Source organism: Elgaria multicarinata, chromosome 21 (genome assembly GCF_023053635.1).
Source record: "Elgaria multicarinata webbii isolate HBS135686 ecotype San Diego chromosome 21, rElgMul1.1.pri, whole genome shotgun sequence".
NCBI lineage: Eukaryota > Metazoa > Chordata > Lepidosauria > Squamata > Anguidae > Elgaria > Elgaria multicarinata.
Window position 1 is genome coordinate 16,378,825 of NC_086191.1, and position 19,034 is coordinate 16,397,858.

General features: G+C 51.9%; 1 protein-coding gene across 1 annotated transcript; it reads left to right on the plus strand.

The window, feature by feature from the left end:
* The first annotated feature begins 8,460 nt into the window (after positions 1-8,460).
* KCNJ9 (potassium inwardly rectifying channel subfamily J member 9) lies at positions 8,461-18,189 on the plus strand. The gene is made up of 3 exons (XM_063146339.1): positions 8,461-8,471; positions 15,784-16,753; positions 17,794-18,189. The coding sequence occupies exons 2-3, from the start codon at positions 15,820-15,822 to the stop codon at positions 18,108-18,110; spliced, it is 1,251 nt and encodes a 416-aa protein (XP_063002409.1). The 5' UTR covers positions 8,461-8,471; positions 15,784-15,819; the 3' UTR covers positions 18,111-18,189.
* The last annotated feature ends 845 nt before the right edge of the window (positions 18,190-19,034 follow it).

The window sequence follows — 19,034 nt, forward strand, 5'->3', positions numbered from 1 at the left end:
AGAACAAGTGGACAAACAGGCTGAAAGTTCGGCTCACTTCTCCAACCCGAATGGCTCCTGTTAATTCTCGGTTCCTTCGGGGAGGAGGACAAAACCGTGATTCCACGAATCTGGATGGCTCCATCATGGCCCTGCCTCTCAACATGCTCCTCTGATGAATAGGTAGCTCCCTTGACACAAACACCACCTTGAAGGCCACGAGCTCAGCCTTAGAGGGTTCTGGGGGTGGGTGGATAGGACCCAATTCAGAGACAGAAGAGATTTATGAAGAACTTTTAGCCCCAACAGCTAAATCAATTTACCCCACATCTGTGAGCGGTCAAGCGGCTTCCGGCTGTGGAACGGGCAGCTGACTCAGGGGTCTCCACCTTGGTTGGACCCATTAAAGCAGCTGTCATGATGGCTAGGAGCAAAAAACCCATGTCGAAGCGGTCGGATACCCCTGAATGCCAGATGCCTGCTACGATGGAGTGTCGCGGCCTTGTGCCGTGCTCGTGGGCTTCCTAGCGGCAGCTGGACAGCCAGGATGGGGAACAGGGCGCTGGACTCGATGGGTGCTCAGTCTGATCCAGCAGCAGGCGTTCCCATGGGTTACAATCTCATGCCCTTGACATATTCACCAGGACCAGGGGGTGTGGCGCTGCAACTTGTCACGGCCTGGCGTTGCCCCGTCTGTCTGGGATGCAGAGAAACAGGTGCGATTTCAGACAAAACAATGCAGATGTTGTAGGAGACCATCTCCAGAACATTCTGTGGTTTTCCTTCTTACTAAAGACTTTGGTGTTGAACTTTAATGTGATTGTTCAGTAGTACCAAGGAGCATAATTAACCTTGACAAAGGAACAGGTTTCTTGGCACCTGCCTCCTGCCTCTAGGTTTCAACTTTTGTTTCCAACCATTCCTCTCTCCCAGACCAGCCTTTGATACTCTGCTCTGTCTCTCATGTCAAATGGCGGCTACACTTCTTGTAGATGTCCCAGTTCAATAAAGTCTTTTTTTTCTGATTTATTTATTTGTACTGTTTGGGAAAGACTGGGACTGTTTGTTTTGAATAAATCCTGTCCCTGTACCAGGCAATCTTAACCGCAAAATCATTCATTCATTCACTAACCAGGACTGGAACCTCCAACCTTTGGGGCTTGTGGGAATATCTGGAATGCAGAGGGTGTCGTGAGTGCTCTCACAAAAGGGTTGCCGTGGCAAAGGGGGTTGCTCATTCATAAAATGGCTCCCATGGTGAACATGGCTGGTCACAAGACAGTCATTTGCCCACATTTAAAATGTAATAAAAGAATGTAATAAGTAAATTTAAAATGTAATACATTTAAAATGTAATATAAAAATGTAATAAATAAATAAATAATAAATAAATTTCAATTCAGAGGTGGGTCTGAGACCCCAGAAGTAAAAGTACACTAGTAAAACTGGGTGTGGAATGGAATCGTACAGAAGATCCCATGGAGATTCACAAGAAAGAAACCATGTACAAGAAAGCATAAAATAAAATAAAAACGTGTGTGTGAATTGGATCACCAACACTTGGAGACCGGCAGTGTTTGCTGTAGGTCTGGATTTGTATGATATTCCTGCTGTCAGTACCCGCGAGCGGCTTCCACACTAGCAGCTTAGCCCTGGAAGTGCCAGCTTTTCTTCACTCCCGTTTTACAGAAAATCCAAATGTCATCCTTGCCAAATTGATGCGTTCGTCATTTTCTGGGCTGCCCCCTGTCTCTTCTCAGACCTGACTGGGGACAATGTTTAAAAACCTGCAGCTGGGAGATCAACCGGTCCAGTGTGAACTGACAAAGCAGCAGGGCTGAGGTGTCTTTTCTAGGCTCCTGTGCCTTTAGCTGTCAGCTTCCTCTTTGGAGATTCTGCACCTTTAATTGTCAGCTTCCTCTTTGGAGATTCTGCACCTTTAATTGTCAGCTTCCTCTTTGGAGATTCTGCACCTTTAATTGTCAGCTTCCTCTTTGGAGATTCTGCACCTTTCCAGTCCTTAATGACAAGAAACCATCCCCCTCTGCCTTCTTGGGGCAGCCTAGCCTCCATTCAAACACGTCACCAGAATGTTATCAGCCATCAACAGTGAAAGCTTCCCTTACATAAACCATAGAGTCCGGGGTGGGTGGGCAGGGGCTGTGCAGTAAGGGAGCCCTGAAAGGTCAGCCATCCCCAAACTCATCCCAGTATATTGCAGAAAATGACCGAGTATATCCAAGTGAGGAAAGGAAAGAGAACAACAACATCTTTTTGTGCAAGTTGGCTTCCATTTATTAGTTTTATGAAGAGTAGGCGTAACTTACCTCACAGGGCTATTGTGAGGATAAAATAGGTGGGGGAGAACAGCCCCCAGGGTGCCTTGCTGGATGGAGGGAAGGATATAAATGTAATGAATAACCTACATTATGTATGCCGCCTTGGATACTTTATAGAAAGGCATGGTCTGCTTATTTATTCATTTATTCATGTAGAGCATTTCTATCCTACTTCTCTTGGCACGACATGCATGCAATCAATAAAAACAGGGTAGTCCCTGCCCACAGGCTTACAATCTGAAAAGACACGGCACAAAGAGAAAACAGGATCAGGAGGGAAGACGAAAAAAGCAGGGCTGGCAGAAGGAATAGCCTCACTTCCTCACTCAACCCCCTCTTTACAGCCTGCTGGTGGACACAGTTGAGAGAGGAGGCTGAACTCTTAGCTAAATGTTCATGTATAATATTAGTGCTTGTCCGTGTTTAGAAACATCATGTCACTATCTTACTGGATGGAAAATTCAGCCAGGATGTATAGGTATACAACAAAAAATGTATACAACAAAAAATCAAAGCTACGCTGGATTTGATCTTACCAGCAAGTAGAAAGACAAGGTATCTTTCTCTGCCAGAATATGGCCTCCAGATGATAGATCGGGGATCCATCACTTGAATTAAAGATGGGTTTCCCTTGCAGGCTTCGCCTTCTGTAGCCCAGAGCTTTGTCTGTGAGAGAAGTGCCCGAGCAGGACAAGAGACCAGCTTCACCAACCACAGCTGTTCATGGCTGCTCTGTTTTCAATATTCCTCTGCTATACTTGTGTGTGTGTGTGCACTCCACTCCTTCAGAGCACTACCAACTAGCCAGGATGCCAGAGAGCTCAAAAGCAACGCGCACACAATATCCTGGGAAACCAACCCAGAAGCCTCTGTGGCTTGAAAGACGTGACCTTTGCGAGGAGACGGATGACAAAGAACCGGAGACGGGTATCAGGTGACTGTGGAGTGGACAGGACCTTTCACGTTCTCCATTCCCTGCTGGTCCCCTTGGGATCCTGCATGGGCCACGTATTGCCCCAAGACGCTCTGTGCCGATCCCACCTTGAAACCCAAGTCCCTTTCGACGACGCAGATGGAACAGGTGGCCTCAGAGTTCCCGAAAGCCGGAAGCAGGTCAAACAAGGTGGCTATTTGTGAAGGCAGGGGGACAAAACGAGAGAGAACAAGCATATCACGCCTGGGTTTTGTCTACGCTGTTTCCTTCACACCAATTCTTTCATGGACAGTTCTGCCAATCCCTTTCTACTGTGTTGTCAGTTACTCCCTTGTGGCCATTAAACATTTTCTCACTGCTGTGTAGCCAGGTACACTGGTGGTGTCCGTGGCCACTTTAAGGGTAATCTCTAGATATTGAAGCAACCTAATACAAATAGTTTAATATGGAGGCTCTGGCCACACTGATGAAAGGGATTTTAGGTGGCAACCACGCCGCTCTGAATATGCAGAAACACAGGCTCCAAGGTTGTGCCCTTGCTTTGCATTTTCAATGGACTCTTGGTTTTATTTTTATTTTTTAACAGGTGTGTTCAACTACAGAGAGCCCAAAAGTCAAGATGAAGTGAGAAAACTAAAATTCTATTAATGGCTGTTAATCAGACAGGACTCTGATGTACAACGGCAGCATCATGTGCTTAGAACAACAGACCAGTGGGGGGGGGGCTGGTTGTGACGTGTGTGTGTGTGTGTGTGTGTGTGACATCAGGTAGCTGCTTTTGGAAATAATGATGTGTGAATCAGCAAAAAACGAACTCACCAAAGTTCTACGAATTCCATCTCAAAACTTGTTCTGACTAATTAAACACACAGCGAAAACACACAACAACAACAGAATAAAAAGAATACCCAACCCAACAGACCACCTTGCGTGCCAAAGGCCTGCATGAATAAAAATGCCTGTTGGTGGGAACAGGCAGCCAACCTGCCCTCTCTCAGCAGAGAGTTCCACAAGCAGAGTTTATTTCCATTACATGCGGCCTCTTCTCCTTTTCTGATCCAGCAAGGGCTTTCCTGATTCTGCCTGGTCCGCTTGCTCAGGTAATGGGTGTTCTGCATGATCAAAGCCCCCCACGAACCCAGGTCAGGAGTAAAAAAAACCTCTTGTACTGGGCAAAGAAGGACCTATTTGATCTGACGGTCAGGCACATGAGAACCTCGACCATCTGGCGGGCAGAGTGAAAAGAGTGTCAGTGGAAGATGCCACCCTGCGTTGTCTCAGCCTCTCTCTCTCTCTCTCTCTCTCCTGCTTCTCCTCTGATTCTCTCTCTTTTCTCTCTCCACTTGCAAAATGCGTTGTCTGCTAACCCCAGCCAGCTCTGTCAAGAAGTCTCGCTGTCACAACACCCAAGATCCGAACGGATCAGAAGGGGGCAATTTGTTGCCACTGGTTCGTGCCGGCTGCAGGCGAGGAAGGGCGGCTTTCGCTGAGACAAGCAAAACTCTCCTCTCACTTGCTCGGTTGGAGAAGCAACAAAACGGCTCTTGTTCTCTGCTGCTGTTTGGATTTCTCCCAGGGCTCTTGTGCATCTGAGATAGCCACACACACACACCCTCTGCCCAAGCAAGCCGCGGTGCTTTTCATTTTATCATGCAGGGGAAGATCTCGATTAAAAGAAGACTCGCTTTCCTCCACCCCCACCCCTAATGTAGATGTTCTTAAAAAGAGGGGTTTAAAAAAAAATCTCCTCCCACGCCTGTGTTTGAAGCAAGAAATATAAACAGCCCCCTTCTGTGGGCAGGCTGGATCATAACCACAACAAAGCAAGGTTAAATGGGAAATGAGCAGAGAATGGTTCAAAAAGATCTCAGGAGAATACGTATCCAGACAAGGATAACCTAGCTTCAGTTGTCCATACTCTGGTAACCTCCAGATTAGATTACTGCAATGCGCTCTACGTGGGACAGCCTTTGAAGACCGTTTGGAAGTTGCTGCTTGTGCAAAATGCAGTGGCCAGATTGATCACTGGAACAAGGAGGTTTGAGCATATAACACCGATTCTGGCCCACTTGCTTTGGCTGCCTATACATTTCCGAGCCCAATTCAAGGTGCTGGTTTTTAACCTATAAAGCCCTACACAGCTTGGGACCACAATACCTGACAGAACGACTCTCCTGCCATGAACCTACTTGTACACTGCCCTCAACGTCTAAGGTCCTCCTCCGAGTGCCTACTCCGAGGGAAGCTCAGAGGATGGCAACAAGGGAGAGGGCCTTTTCTGTGGTGGTCCCCCGGCTGTGGAATGATCTCCCCGATGAGGTTCGCCTGGCACCAACACTGTTATCTTTCAGGCGCCAGGTCAAGACTTTTCTCTTCTCCCAGACATTTAACAGTATTTAACAACGCTAAGTTTGTTTTTTAACGGACCCCAGAACTGTTGTTTTTAAATGGATACTGTTGTTTTATACTGTTGCTCTTATGTTTTTGATGGTTTTAAATTTTGTATACTTTTTAATGTTTACTGTAAACCGCCCAGAGAGCTTCGGCTATGGGGCAGTATATAAATATAATAAATAAATAAAATAAATAAATATGTAAAAAGCAGGGCTGGTGTCACAGGTGGGTACAGTCGGGCTTCCTCCTCCTCCTCCTTCCCCCCAGTGCCACCTGCTCGTTCACCTTCCTCTCGCTCTGGCCCAGACAACGGTGGTGGTGAGAAGTAGGAGGAGCAGAGCCCCCCCCCCCACTGCCTCCTGGCTCTCTGCCCACCAAGCAAGCAAGTGGGAGCCATGATGAGAAAGAGGTCAGAAACAAGGAAGTGCACTAGGAAAGGTGGGGAATAAATGTATATTAATTTAATTCAACTGATATCCCACCTTTCTGTGCTTGGTTCTTTAACCCACCCCCATTTTATCCTCGCATTGTCCCTGGGAAGAAGGTTAAGGCTGAAAGGGAGAGAGTAACTGGCTCAAAGATGGCCAGTGAGCTTCATAGCTGACTAGGAATTTAAACCAGGAGAGATCAGGTTCAAGTCCAATACTCCAACCGCTACGCCCTACTGCCTCCCAACTCATTTCTTGTCACGGTTCAAGGAGTTGAGTTTTTAACCTCTGAAGGCCTAAACCACCTGAGCACAGAAGAAGAAGCACCTCCTCTTCAATGAACCCCTCAAAAGATCTTCCATTCCAACTCCCTTTAATTCAATGGGTGGGAACCAGGAGCAGGGCCTTATCAGGGATGGCACCCTAAGCGTGCTTGATCAGAGCAAAGGCCCCTCTGGCCCCGCATTCTCTTTCTGCAGTGGTCAACCAAGGGGAAGCCCATAAGCAGGGTGTGAGGAGGGCAGTGGGGTCACTGCAGAGCATTCTAAGGTGGTCTGCCTCTGATCTTGGAGGTTCTCTTCCCAGCCCTAATTTCTAAGAGCCATTGATGGACCAGGCTCCTCACGCTCCTCCTTGAATCTCTCTCCTCCCCTCTGTAAGCACGCTAAGCTCATGGCCACCAGCACGTTCCGTAAATTAATTCCGAATCGTGCGAAGATTTTCTTTTTACCTGCCCACCGGTTTCATGGAATGGTTCTAGGATTCTTTCACTGAGCCGCAAAATCCTCACCTTTCCTTTCACGCTTGGATATGCGGGCATCCCAAGTACAAAGGAAAACACACTTCGCCTTGCACCATTTGTGAAGTGTAAAACGGAGAGGTGGGGAGACGCTGACCCAGGGCCCATGACTTGGGAAAGCGGGGTGGGGGGCAGAATGGACAGAACAGGTCCAGTCAATAGAGTCAGGATGAGGCCATTCTTGGCCTGTAACCCCCCTGTCCCTGTGTCTTCTCCCATTTTGATCACTTTGCTTGCTGTGTGTGTGTGTGTGTGTGTGTGTGTGTGTGTGGATTATCTCTGCAATGCAAACTTGCCCAGCAATGCATTATTAATTCCACACTGAGGGTTATGCAAGGCCTGAAGTCTTTTAATCACAGGCAGGACATGAACACACAAACACACAGAAAGAGATTCACACTCTGGAGGCGGAGGCGGCAATGGTTTTCTTCTTGTGTGTGTGTGTGGGGGGAGTTGGGTTTAAGTTGGCTTCTCAACCCGCTGCTTTCCCTTAAAGCAGGGGTGGGCAACTTGAGCCCCTCCAGGTGTTTTGGCCTACAATTCCCATCATTCCTCACCCTTGGCCATGGTGGGGCTGATGGAGAATTGTACACCCAAACATCTGGTGGCCACAAGAGTCAGGAGATCCGGGTTCTAGTCCCCACTCGGCCATGGAAGCTCACTGGATAGCTTGGGGCCAGCCACAGCCCACCCTACCTCACAGGGTTGTTGTCATGAGGATAAATGGAGAGGCGGAGAGGGAGTATGTATGCTACCTTGGGTTCCTTGGAGGAGGAAAGGCAGGATAGAAATGCAATAATAACAAATCATCAATCACTACAAGCTTTTAGGACGGGCCTCAAGACTGACTTGTCCTTTTTCTGATTATGTTTTATTCAGCTGCTTTGGTTTTTTAGCTGCAATTGTAATTTTAGTGCTGCCAAGATGTGTTTGGATTTTTTTTTGCCGCTGTATCATTTTAGGGGGTTTAACTGTACGGGGCTTGGTCTAGGGAGGGCTCTTGCCCTGAAAGTTGTTATTATTACGTATGAAGATTGCAATAACACCCGGGGGGCAATCGGCCGCCCCCTCTGCCTTGAGCGGTACCCAGAACCCCGAAGGCCCCCTTGCCCCTCAAACCAGGCCGACGTGGCGTCCCGGGGGTCTCTCCCCACCCCCACCCTGCCCTCCTCCTCCTCCATCCTTTTTCACAGGGAGAGACGGAGGAGCTGTGCCGCTGCCGAGCATCCCAGCCAAAGGACGTCCAGAGCCGTTGCCTTGGCGACGGCAGGGAAGCAAGGGTGCCTGGGAAGGGGGGGCTCTGACACACATATATATAGACTCCCGGGCTCGGGAGCTGCGGCTAAATTTAGGCGGAGGAGGGGAGGCAGCGCCGGGTCTGGCTGCTGCTGCTGCTGCTGCTGCTGCTGCTGCCTTCCTTCCGCGCGCGCCCTGCATGCCCGGGGGCGCGGGGCGGGGCGGGGCGGGGGATGTCATGCGGGCCCCGGGCGAGATGGGCGACGCCAGAGAGCCCGGGCAGCCGCTGCTGCCGCCGCCGCCGCCGCCGCCGCCGCTGCCTCTGACCCCGCCGGGCGCCGGACCGTCTTCAGCACCACCAGGTGAGGACAGCTCCGCCAAGCCCCAAGGGCGCCCAGGCGGCTGGAAATGGGCGGGGGGGGGGGCAGAAGTTGCATTGCGGGCAAAGAGCTAGTGGGGGGGGGTCTTCCCTGCCCCCCAAGTTTCAGCCCCCTCCTGCTTCTCTGCCTGAATTAGGGGAGGGGGGCTTGAGCTGCCTGCCCTTGCAGGATTTGCTTCTGTGTGCGTACCCCCAGCTCTGTGGCAGCTTAGTCGCAGCTGTGAAGGGACGGGGGTGGCTTCTCCCCTCGCATGCATTGGTAAATGTAGAACCTTCTCCCTTGTTTTAATCTTAAAACAACAGCCCTGTGAGGTAGGACGGGCTGTGGGAGAGGCGCAGGGAGAGGCCCAAAGAAGGCCATCTCTTGTGAACTTCAGGGGCGTTGGGATTCGAACATAGGTCTATTGCCCCCCCCACACACACACACACACTAAAGAGGTAAAAGTATGGCCTTAAACCTTATTTTATCCTTACCACAACCATCCTGTGAGGTTGGCCAGGCTGAAGGAGGGAAGGAAAGAGACTCTGGAAGTCCATCCTGTGTGAACATTATGGAGGATTCAGGTTTTGAACACAGGCCTCCTTCCCTGAAATAGCTATACTTCTAACTGTGTTTCTCACTTTATCCTTCCAACCTTGCAAGGTGGGACAGGTGGAGAGAGAGAGAGAAGAGGGAGGAAGAGGGAGCAAGGAAAAAAATCTCCTTTCTGAGGGATTTGGGATTCGAACTTCTCTTTCCCAGAAACACATAAACGTGTAGGCTGAGGGAAGGAGGGAGGTAGAGCAAGAGTCCAAGGACCCTTGCAGATGTCATGGGGGATTAGGGATTGGGACCCTGGTCTCCCACCTCCAAATCCCCTTCCTGAAGAAACGCAAATAAAGACTCTCCCGGACACTTCCTGGCACCTTTTGTGACCCACCCACCCCCCATGGAAATGGCTTCACTGTCTGGAGGAAGACAGGAGGAGTCATCACTGCAATAAACCATCTCTCTCCACATGGGGAATGCAAGCCCCATCATCCCCAGTCATCGGCCCTGCTCTTTGGGAGATGAAGTCCCAGCGGCATCTAGAGCAGAGCCAGAACACACCGCTTCTCCTAACCCAGGGGCAGATTCTCCTCCTTCTTCTTGGAGAGCCCATTCTCAAGTAGAAAGTCCCAAAGTGTGGGGGGAGGAGAGGAAGAGGGGAGGAAGGGGCCAGGCTGCAGCTTCAGGAGGAGCCAAGGGCAGCGACTCTGTGGCAGGTGGGCAGGAGGCGGATGTGTTTCAGCTGGAATATTTCTGGCTTTGGAATGAGTAGGTGTTTCTTAGAAAGGCCCTGGGAGCTGTGCGTTGGGGGTAGGGCTCTGCCAGGCAACTCAAAGGAACAGATCCTTATACACACACACAAACAAACAAGTACACACACACACACACATGCAGCAAGGGGATCCTATAAAAGTCCCTTTTGGCCTGATCCCAAAATGTCAAGAGAGTGTGGAGGCACAGGAAAAAGCCCTAAGCCCTGGGCTGGCCAAGGGAGACTGAGCAGCACAGAGCTGGAGGAACGCCCCGCTGCACCTCTCAGTGAGTTTGGGGGACACGAATGATCCACATGTGCACACACCTGGCTCCTCCCTTTGCCCCTGTTCTTGGCTCTGCCTGTGACCAGGCAGTGGGCAGGTCGAATGGATCTATCAGAGGCTGAGGTGCAACTGCGTTCAGCTCTCTCTGCCCTAGTGCTGCACCACAGTGGTGTGTCCGCAAGTATGTTTACACGGAAGCCAAGTCCTGCCCCACTCTGCTTTGCTCTCATGGCTCTGGTTTGGGGGCAGGAAGGTGGGAGAGTCTAATGTCTGCTCCCCCAACCTGGTGCCCTCCAGCTATATTGGGATTGGAACTCCCATTACTTCCAGCCAGTAGGCCCAATCCTAAAACAGAACACATCTCAGGAATGGCATCAAGCCAAGCCCCCGGCACCCCCCCAAAAAAAAACAGGAGGCTGCCCCCTCGGCCTCCCCAGCGTGATCCAGGGCATTGGGCAAAGTGCGCTGCCCTGAGGGGCCTAGAAAGCAGGTTACTGAGTGGCTCAAACACGTCTCTGTGTTTGTAGCTCTTCCAAGACTTTTCCCTCCTGTGACGCCTGATTCTTTTCAGCCAGAGAGCAGATCTGGGCTCTCCCACATGCAGGATCATCATCATCATCATCATCATCATCATCATCAGCCACCTTTTCCCCCCATTCCTGGGACTCAAGGAGGTTTACAAGGTATTAACCTCGGCTCTGCTCCTGAGACACTGGGCCGTCCTTAGCCAGGGGCTCTGTGAGAAAGGCAGGTAGGGGAAAGACATGGCTCATAGAAGGGGCGCCAGATTTCAGGTGTCTGCTTCAAGGCTGAGGGCCCCCAGAGATGCTCAGGTGTTTACGCAAACCAGACAGGCAGCCTGAGCCGACCAGGAGAAGCCCAGGAGCCAGAGCAGGCAAGCGAGGCGTCAGAACCATGGAGAGAGCTCAGGAGCAGGTGAAGGCAGGAGGCCTTTGGAGCTGACACAGACGGCTGGGAGGCTGGCATTGCAGGCAGCTGCCCAGGGGCTCATTCCCTCCATCCAGAGGGATGCCACCGCCAACACTTTCCCCCTGCCCACCACAAAAGTCCCCTGCTGCCGCTCCTCCTTCTTGCTCTGGCTGCCTTGTCACCTCTCTCTCTCTCTCTCTCTCTCATACACACACACACTGAGCAAGCAGCTCCCAAGCTGGGATCAGGCCCAGTGCCCAAGGTGACCCACTTCTGTGGATTTTCTCAAGGCTCCCCTGCCCGATGTGAGCTAAAACAGTGTGGCTCAGACCCTGGGGCTCTGAGTCCGGGCTCCGCGGGGCTTCCGGCTCCTTTTCCCAGCCCAAAGATCTGACGCACACCACAAGCTCGCTCATTCGCCAGTCTGCTTGTTGTCTTGCATAAGAGGAGCGCGTTGCACCTTCTGCTCTGCCTGCAAGCACACAAGCCACTGGGGAAACTCTCCTGCATCCGTCCACATGGAAGGGGGGGAGATGCCCTCTGCTTCGGATGGCCTCCCTCTTGCAGGGATGCCCTGAAAGGTCAGGAGAAAAGGCCAGGTGTCGCTTCAAAGGGCTTTGGAGCTCAGGTGAACAGCAGCGACTCTGCAAAGTCAGACGCCAGCAGCTCAGACCCTTTTATGGTGATCTCTCTTTGCATTTGTACTATTCAGAGTCTGCAAAGGGCTACGCATTATTCTCAGCACTGTTCAGTCATTCGTTCATTTAAGCTGCTTCTATACGGCCTGCCATCCCAGCATCTCAAAACACAAACAAGGCAATATAAAAGCCAAAATAGCCACAACAACCCTGTGCGGTAGGACAAGGGCATTATCCCCATGTTGCAGTTGAGGCCACTCAGTGAGGGCCACTCAGTGAGTCATAGAATCATAGAGTTGAAAGGGGCCTATAAAGCCATCGAGTCCAACCCCCTGCTCAATGCAGGAATCCACCCTAAAGCATCCCTGACACATGAGCTCTGAGTCCCGAAGCTCAGAGCTCATGTACCCCTATGAAGGCAACAGCCATCTCCCTCTGACATACATACACACACACACACACACACACACACACACACACTCACACACACACACACTCCCACAGCTGGTATTTAGAGCTAGGCTGTCTCAGAACCTGGACCTTCTATTTAAGCATCACTTCACGTTCTCCATGAATTTGTCTGATTCCCTTTTAAAAAGCCCACGGCTATCACCATTTCCTGTAGCAGTGAGTCCCACAAGTTGACGGTGCAAAGGGCAAAGATGGGCTTTTTTCATCCCTCTTTTTAGAATCTCCACCTCCTGAGTTCTAATATTTATTTTATTTATTTATTTATTTTATTATATTTATATACCGCCCCACAGCTGAAGCTCTCTGGGCGGTTTACAACAATTAAAAATGGTAAACATTAAAAGTATACAAAATTTAAAAACCATCAAAAACATAAAAAACAGTATAAAAACACCAGTATCCATTTAAAAACAACAATTCTGGGGTCCATTAAAAACAAACTTAACGTTGTTAAATGTTGTTAAAATGCCTGGGAGAAGAGAAAAGTCTTGACCTGGCGCCGAAAAGAAAACAATGTTGGCACCAGGCAAGCCTCATCGGGGCGATCATTCCATAACTGGGGGGCCACCACTGAAAAGGCCCTCTCCCTTGTTGCCATCCTCCAAGCTTCCCTGGGAGTAGGAACTCGGAGGAGGATCTTAGATGTTGAGCACAGTGTACGGGTAGGTTTATGTCGGGAGAGGCGTTCCATCAGGTATTGCGGTCCCAAGCTATGTAATATCATTCAAGGCAGGTAAAAAATGTACCTCTGTCCAGTTTCTCCACACCATCAGCAATTTTATAAACCTCTACTGTGTGCCTCCTCCCTCCTCCAATTAATCAGATATATTATGTAGAAAATCTCACTACTTGGAACTGAGCGAATGAAGCATCGTTCCTCAGGGGAGGGTCAGGCCTTTCCCTCAACCTGGTCTATGAAGAGAAAGCTGGATCCCTTTATGGAAGTGGATCTTTGCACCTTTATAGGATAGATCATCCATCAATTAGCTGTGTGGGCAGCATTTAAAAATAGAGCGGGCCGCTAATTAGAAGGGCCACCTGGAAGTCTCCAGGGCTGCCAGTTCGCCTCTGCCTCCCACTTTCCCACTCACCCGGTTGCAGGAGGAGTCAATGCACAAGCCGGTTTTGCAGGATCTCAGCCTAACGAGGGAGCAGGATAAAGAGAAGAGCAGAATATGAAGCCAGAAAGGCTGAGCTGACTTTCACCCCATGCAAAATGTCAGCACCCCCTGCTCCTGCTCCTCAGCAAGACAGGATCATGTGCAGGAAATATGCACGTGAAATGAAGCACTGAGCAGGGCCGCAAGTTTTCATCCGTTTGTTTTCATCCGTTTTCGTCACGAGCAGAAACAAGGGAAGAGTACGTTTCTAGGCCTCATGGGTACAAATTTAAATTTTAAAAAGTGTGCGGGTCTTGCCAGGGAGGAGTGACTGGAGTGTTCTCGTGTTCATACCCCATCTGTGCCAGCCGTATGAAATAGACAGAGATGTTGCCGGCCCGTGACTCACATGCGGTAAAAAGAAAGGTCTGCTTTTCCTAGCCCCGGCAGTTCCCTCGTGCAGAACTTTAAGGCCTTCGTGGCCAAAGGTCTAGAATAGGAGCTTGCGAGGCTTTTAGGCAGGTCTTCTTGTCGATCTCCTCCAAACCCTCATTCAGGTCATTCAGCCATTCCAGGTAAAATTCGCCATGTTCTGTTTGCAGGAGCCTCGTCAGTGTTTTGTTAGCACAATGGCTGAACCCTTTTAGCACCAGATTAACAGGTCCGCAGTCAAGACAACAGCAGTTTTTGCCAGCGTGTGGTTCTCCTTCTAGCCACTCTTGGCTTCCAAAGTCCAAAACGTCTGGAGGGCACCAGGTTGGAGAAGGCTGCCCCAAAGCGTGGGGTCAGAGGTTGCTGCTGGTGGGTTCGGGGGCTGCCTAGAGCAGCAGCCCCTCCGTTGACCTGCTGTGGGTCCCAATAACCAGTGCCACCCTGCACCCACCAGCAGCGCGTTTAACCCATGAGGAGGATGAGTAAGGCCAATGTTTTGGCAACATGGTTTGCCTGAGGCAACGGCCTTTCTGTGCGGCTAAAGGCACAGGGTCGTATGTGGGGCGGGGGTGGTGGTGCCCCAATTAATCGCAAAGTGGATGCAGGCGGCCTGCTTGGGAAAGGTCCCCTTGAGAAGGATTGATCCACATCCTAGCCAAATGGATGGATCCCTTTCTTCCCTGAGAGTTCAAATTGTTTTACAGGGGCTGTAGCCCTCTTAGTCTGTTACATCAGACGGAAAAAAGACCAGTCTTATAAAGTCTTAGAGATCACTTGACCGACGTTTCCAGTGGGCTGAAAGCAGCTCCGTCATTTTGTCTGGGTTCTAGTTTAGTTTCCAGCCAGGTTGCGTCTGAAGAAGTGAAATCTTGCCCACAGAAGCTGATGCCACAATCAGCCTTTAAGGTGCCACATGACTCCTCTCCCTCCCCCCTCAAATGCAAAGGAAGCTTACATGTTCCTACTCTTGTCTGGAGAACATCTGTGTGCCTGCTTCCTACTTGCAGAGACCCGGGGATCTATCCTATGCAAGGGCGTGTCAATAGAAATCAGTTAAAACTCAAAGTGCGAAATGTATTTTTCCCAGTATCTCAACTTGGCCAGTCGCCTTCGTTTTCCAGCCCCGGATGAGTCAGACTCTGGCACGTCTCCGAGGCCTCAATAGCCAGGTTCCACTGGTGCAGCGTTTTCTTCACTTGAGGGTGTTTTTTAAAAAAAAATCCATGAAAATTCACCCAATGATATCCAAAAATGGTATGAAAATACAAAGAAGGGAAGTGGGGCTGTGGGGTTCTCTGTACCCTTCCCTTTTGCTTGTGCTTTTCATTCAGTTTTATAACAATCACAAGAGTTGTTTGGTGCCACTCACATACGAATGAGCCGTTGGGGCATTTTGTACAGTGTGCGTCAGAGGCCATGTGTTTTGTGGCTTTGTTTCAAGAGATCAAGATCTGCCTTGGAATTCAGAAGGAAGGGCAATCTAAAATATTGCGGTTTCACCTTTCTGCCCAAAAGGACCCCCTCCCAAGGCTATGTACAACTTTGAAGAGGATCTCAATCAAACTAAATTAATTACAAAGCCAGAGATGAGCCTTCCCTGACCTAGTGCATTCCTGATGTGTTGAAATGCAACTCCCAGCATCCACAGCCAGCATGAGTCTTCAGTAGACTCAGTGCTGCCTGTGCTTAAAACTTGCCCAGAAACGGATCAGGCCTTTTGCTCCCAAAAGACGGAGGGGAGCAGGCGGTACTACAGACATCTCTCAGAAACAAGTCCCATCGAACCGGGACTGCCACAGAGACACTGCTGCAACTCTGGGCATCCCTGCTTTTGTATTGGGGGGGCTGGGCTGGGGTGCATTGAAAGCAGATTCCACCCTTAGGCCAGAAACAGAAAATTAAAGGTTATATACATTCTAGAGCTGAAACTAGATTTTGCACAGAATTCAGCAAAACTGCAGCCTTTGTTCGCGTGGACGCGTTTGAAGTGCTAAAGCGGTGCTCTGCTCCTGAGCATGATGCCTCCTGGCCCAGCAGATATGAGGGGGTCAGGGGGGTGGAAGAGGGCAAAGGGACCCCAGCCCTGTCTGCCTCCTGTGGGGGAAACGGCTTCCTCTCTGACCTCCCCCTCTTCTGCCCGCTCCGTGTTCCCCTGCAGACGCAAAGGAGCTGCTTTGGCCTCCCAGGAGCTAAGATGGCGAAGGAGAACTCCGCCTTCTCCGCCGTGCCCGAGACCCCAGTGTCGGAAGCCAAAGCGCCGCTGCCTTCCCGCCAGCTCAAGCCGGCGGCCCTGAAGCGCCTGGGCGAGGAGCCCGAGAAGGCCGAGAAGAAGCGGGGCCGCCAGCGGTACGTGGAGAAGGACGGCAAGTGCAACGTCCAGCACGGCAACGTGCACGAGACGTACCGCTACCTGACCGACATCTTCACCACCCTGGTGGACCTGAAGTGGCGCTTCAGCCTGCTGGTCTTCATCCTGGCCTACGCCATCACCTGGCTCTTCTTCGGCCTCATCTGGTGGTTCATCGCCTACTGCCGCGGCGACCTGGACCACCTGGGCGATGACGCCTGGACGCCGTGCGTCAACAACCTCAACGGCTTCGTCTCGGCCTTCCTCTTCTCCATCGAGACAGAGACGACCATCGGCTATGGGCACCGGGTCATCACGGACAAGTGCCCTGAGGGCATCATCCTGCTCTTGCTGCAGGCCATCCTGGGCTCCATGGTCAATGCCTTCATGGTTGGCTGCATGTTCGTCAAGATCTCCCAGCCCAACAAGCGAGCCGAGACGCTGGTCTTCTCCTCTCACGCCGTCATCTCCCTGCGGGACGACCGCCTCTGCCTCATGTTCCGGGTGGGCGACCTGCGCAACTCCCACATCGTGGAGGCCTCGATCCGCGCCAAGCTGATCAAATCCAAGCAGACCCAGGAGGGGGAGTTCATCCCCCTCAACCAGACGGACATCAACGTGGGCTTCGAGACGGGCGATGACCGCCTCTTCCTGGTCTCGCCCCTCATCATCAGCCATGAAATCAACGAGCACAGCCCCTTCTGGGAGGTCTCCAAGGAGCAGCTGAAGAAGGACGAGTTCGAGATCGTGGTCATCTTGGAAGGGATGGTGGAGGCCACAGGTAAGGGACGCATCCCGGCTCTTAAGAGGGCACCCAAAGGAAGCCCTGCAACCGCCGTCTCCCCTTCCACTCAACCAGGGGGCAGAACCTCATGCCCGCAACTCCCCTGGTGGCCCCGTCGTCTCCCTGGCCCCCAACCACTGACCATTCGGTGGTATCCTGGCTCCTGTGCAGTTCACACACACACACCCTTGCTAAAACGTTGGAGCTCCTCTCCGAAGGCTTAGGGTTGTAAGATTGGGAGGACACACTGCCTTTTTTGAGGTGGGTTGGGGTGATTGACGCATGCCCAACTTTTATTCTTTCGTTCTGAAAGAGTTTGAGGCCGCCTTGAAGGGCGCCGCCCCCTCCCAAGGCGACGTGCAAGAGAAAACTCGCGCAAAACGCAATAGACGAGCCCTAAACAAATGCTCGCCTTTTAAAAGAGAAAGAGAGAGAAAGGCGGTCATGAGTAAGGAGGTGCAGTCCCGTTTGTCTCTCCAACCCCTCGACAGCTGCAAACTAAAGAGCCGGAGCCCAGCAGGGCTTGGGTCAGGGCCAAGAGGGCATGGAGCTGTGGCCGGGCTTTGCCCTTGGGCCCCAGCACCAGGCCTTCAGGAGCCGACGGCCGCCACACACGGGCCTTCCCTTTAGGGAGCGAGGGGCACAATCCACCAGCAAGCTGTCCTGCGCAAACCTCTTCCGAGTGAACCCTAAACAGGCATCCACGAACCCGGTTGCTTGCTTATTCGCTCACCCAGGGTGAACACTCTGCAGCAGGCGGGACGCCCAATTGCACACACAGCCTTCACATCCTGGAGCTCTGGAGTGCCCAGAGGATGTGGTTGCACAGATGATGAGCGAAGACCCAGCTTCCCTCACAGGCTTCCTGTGGCTGAGAAAGGGTTCAGGGGCACAGAGGCATCCTGCAGGAACTCCGTGCATTAGCAAGCCACACCAACGCTGGTAGGGCCCTGTTAACAGCCACGCCACCTTCCGTGCCCAACTCGGGACACGGCTTGCCATTCACGCCCTATTCCCTTCCATTTGTTCCCATGCAGGGATGACGTGCCAGGCGCGGAGCTCCTACCTGGTGGACGAGGTCCTTTGGGGCCACCGCTTCATGTCTGTCCTGTCCCTCGAGGACGGCTTTTATGAAGTGGACTACAACAGCTTCCACCAGACCTTTGAGGTGCCCACGCCCAACTGCAGCGCCCGGGAACTGTCTGACGCCGCAGCCCGCATGGACGCCCACCTGTACTGGTCGATCCCAAGCCGGCTGGATGAGAAAGTGGAAGACGGGACAGAGAAGAAGGAAGACGGGGACAAGGAGCGGAACGGGGACCTCACCAGCGCGGAGAGCGAGTCCAAGGTTTAACCGGACCGCCAGGAGGGGGTGGACGGGGCCGGAAGGGGAGAAGACGAGTGTGAGCCGAAGGATCCCCAAGGGCCAGACTATCCGGAGACTGGGCCGACCATTCTGGGCTTCGTGGTGCCCGCAGAGTGCTGGCCGGCCCGGGACAGCTGGGGCGAAGGCCTTGCAAAAGGGAGGCCGTTACACAGAGGGGAAAGGTCTTCCCAGACACACTTCCTGTATATTTATATCTGTATAGAGAGTCAATGAAGCTGGGCAATAAATAGGGAAGGTGGACTTGGAACGGCGCTCCTGTGGGTGGCCCCAATCCGCTGAAAGTAGGGAGGGGAGGATATGGGGCAGGGCAGGGGTGGGCAGGGGCCCCCAAGTGGACAAAAGAGAAACAAGGGGCAGGTGAGGCCCCCAAGGCTGGCCGGAAGGGGGCTCGAGGGCAGGCGAGGCGGATGCTGACCACGATGCCTCTTGACCCATCCCCGCCACCACCTTTGCCGAGTTCCTGCTTGCTCAGCCTTCGCTCCCTTCTAAAACAGACCCAAGGCCAACTTCTTTTCCCACAGCCAGGCTGCTTCCCTGGAGTTGCGGGGAATCTAACGAGCCCATTATTTGCACAGTTCCATTATGGTGCGGCAAAGCCAAAAAGATGCCAAAACCTCGCTGGCCAGGGTTGCAGTGGCAAACGTTGGTGCGTGTGGAAGTGACAGTCCTTCGTAGCCAGACCCTCAAGGAGCGTCCAAAACTGCAGGCAGCTGGGTTGATCCATGTCAACAAGCTGGTACTCGCAGGTTTTATCTCCACCAGGAGCACATCTGTTCATAAAGTGGATGGGTCTTAATTGCCTATTCAAGGCCAGGACACCCCAAAATACTTTGCATTAGAACAGGGAGCAAGATATTGTTGCTGGGGAAATCCCCCTGCCCCCCCTCCAAC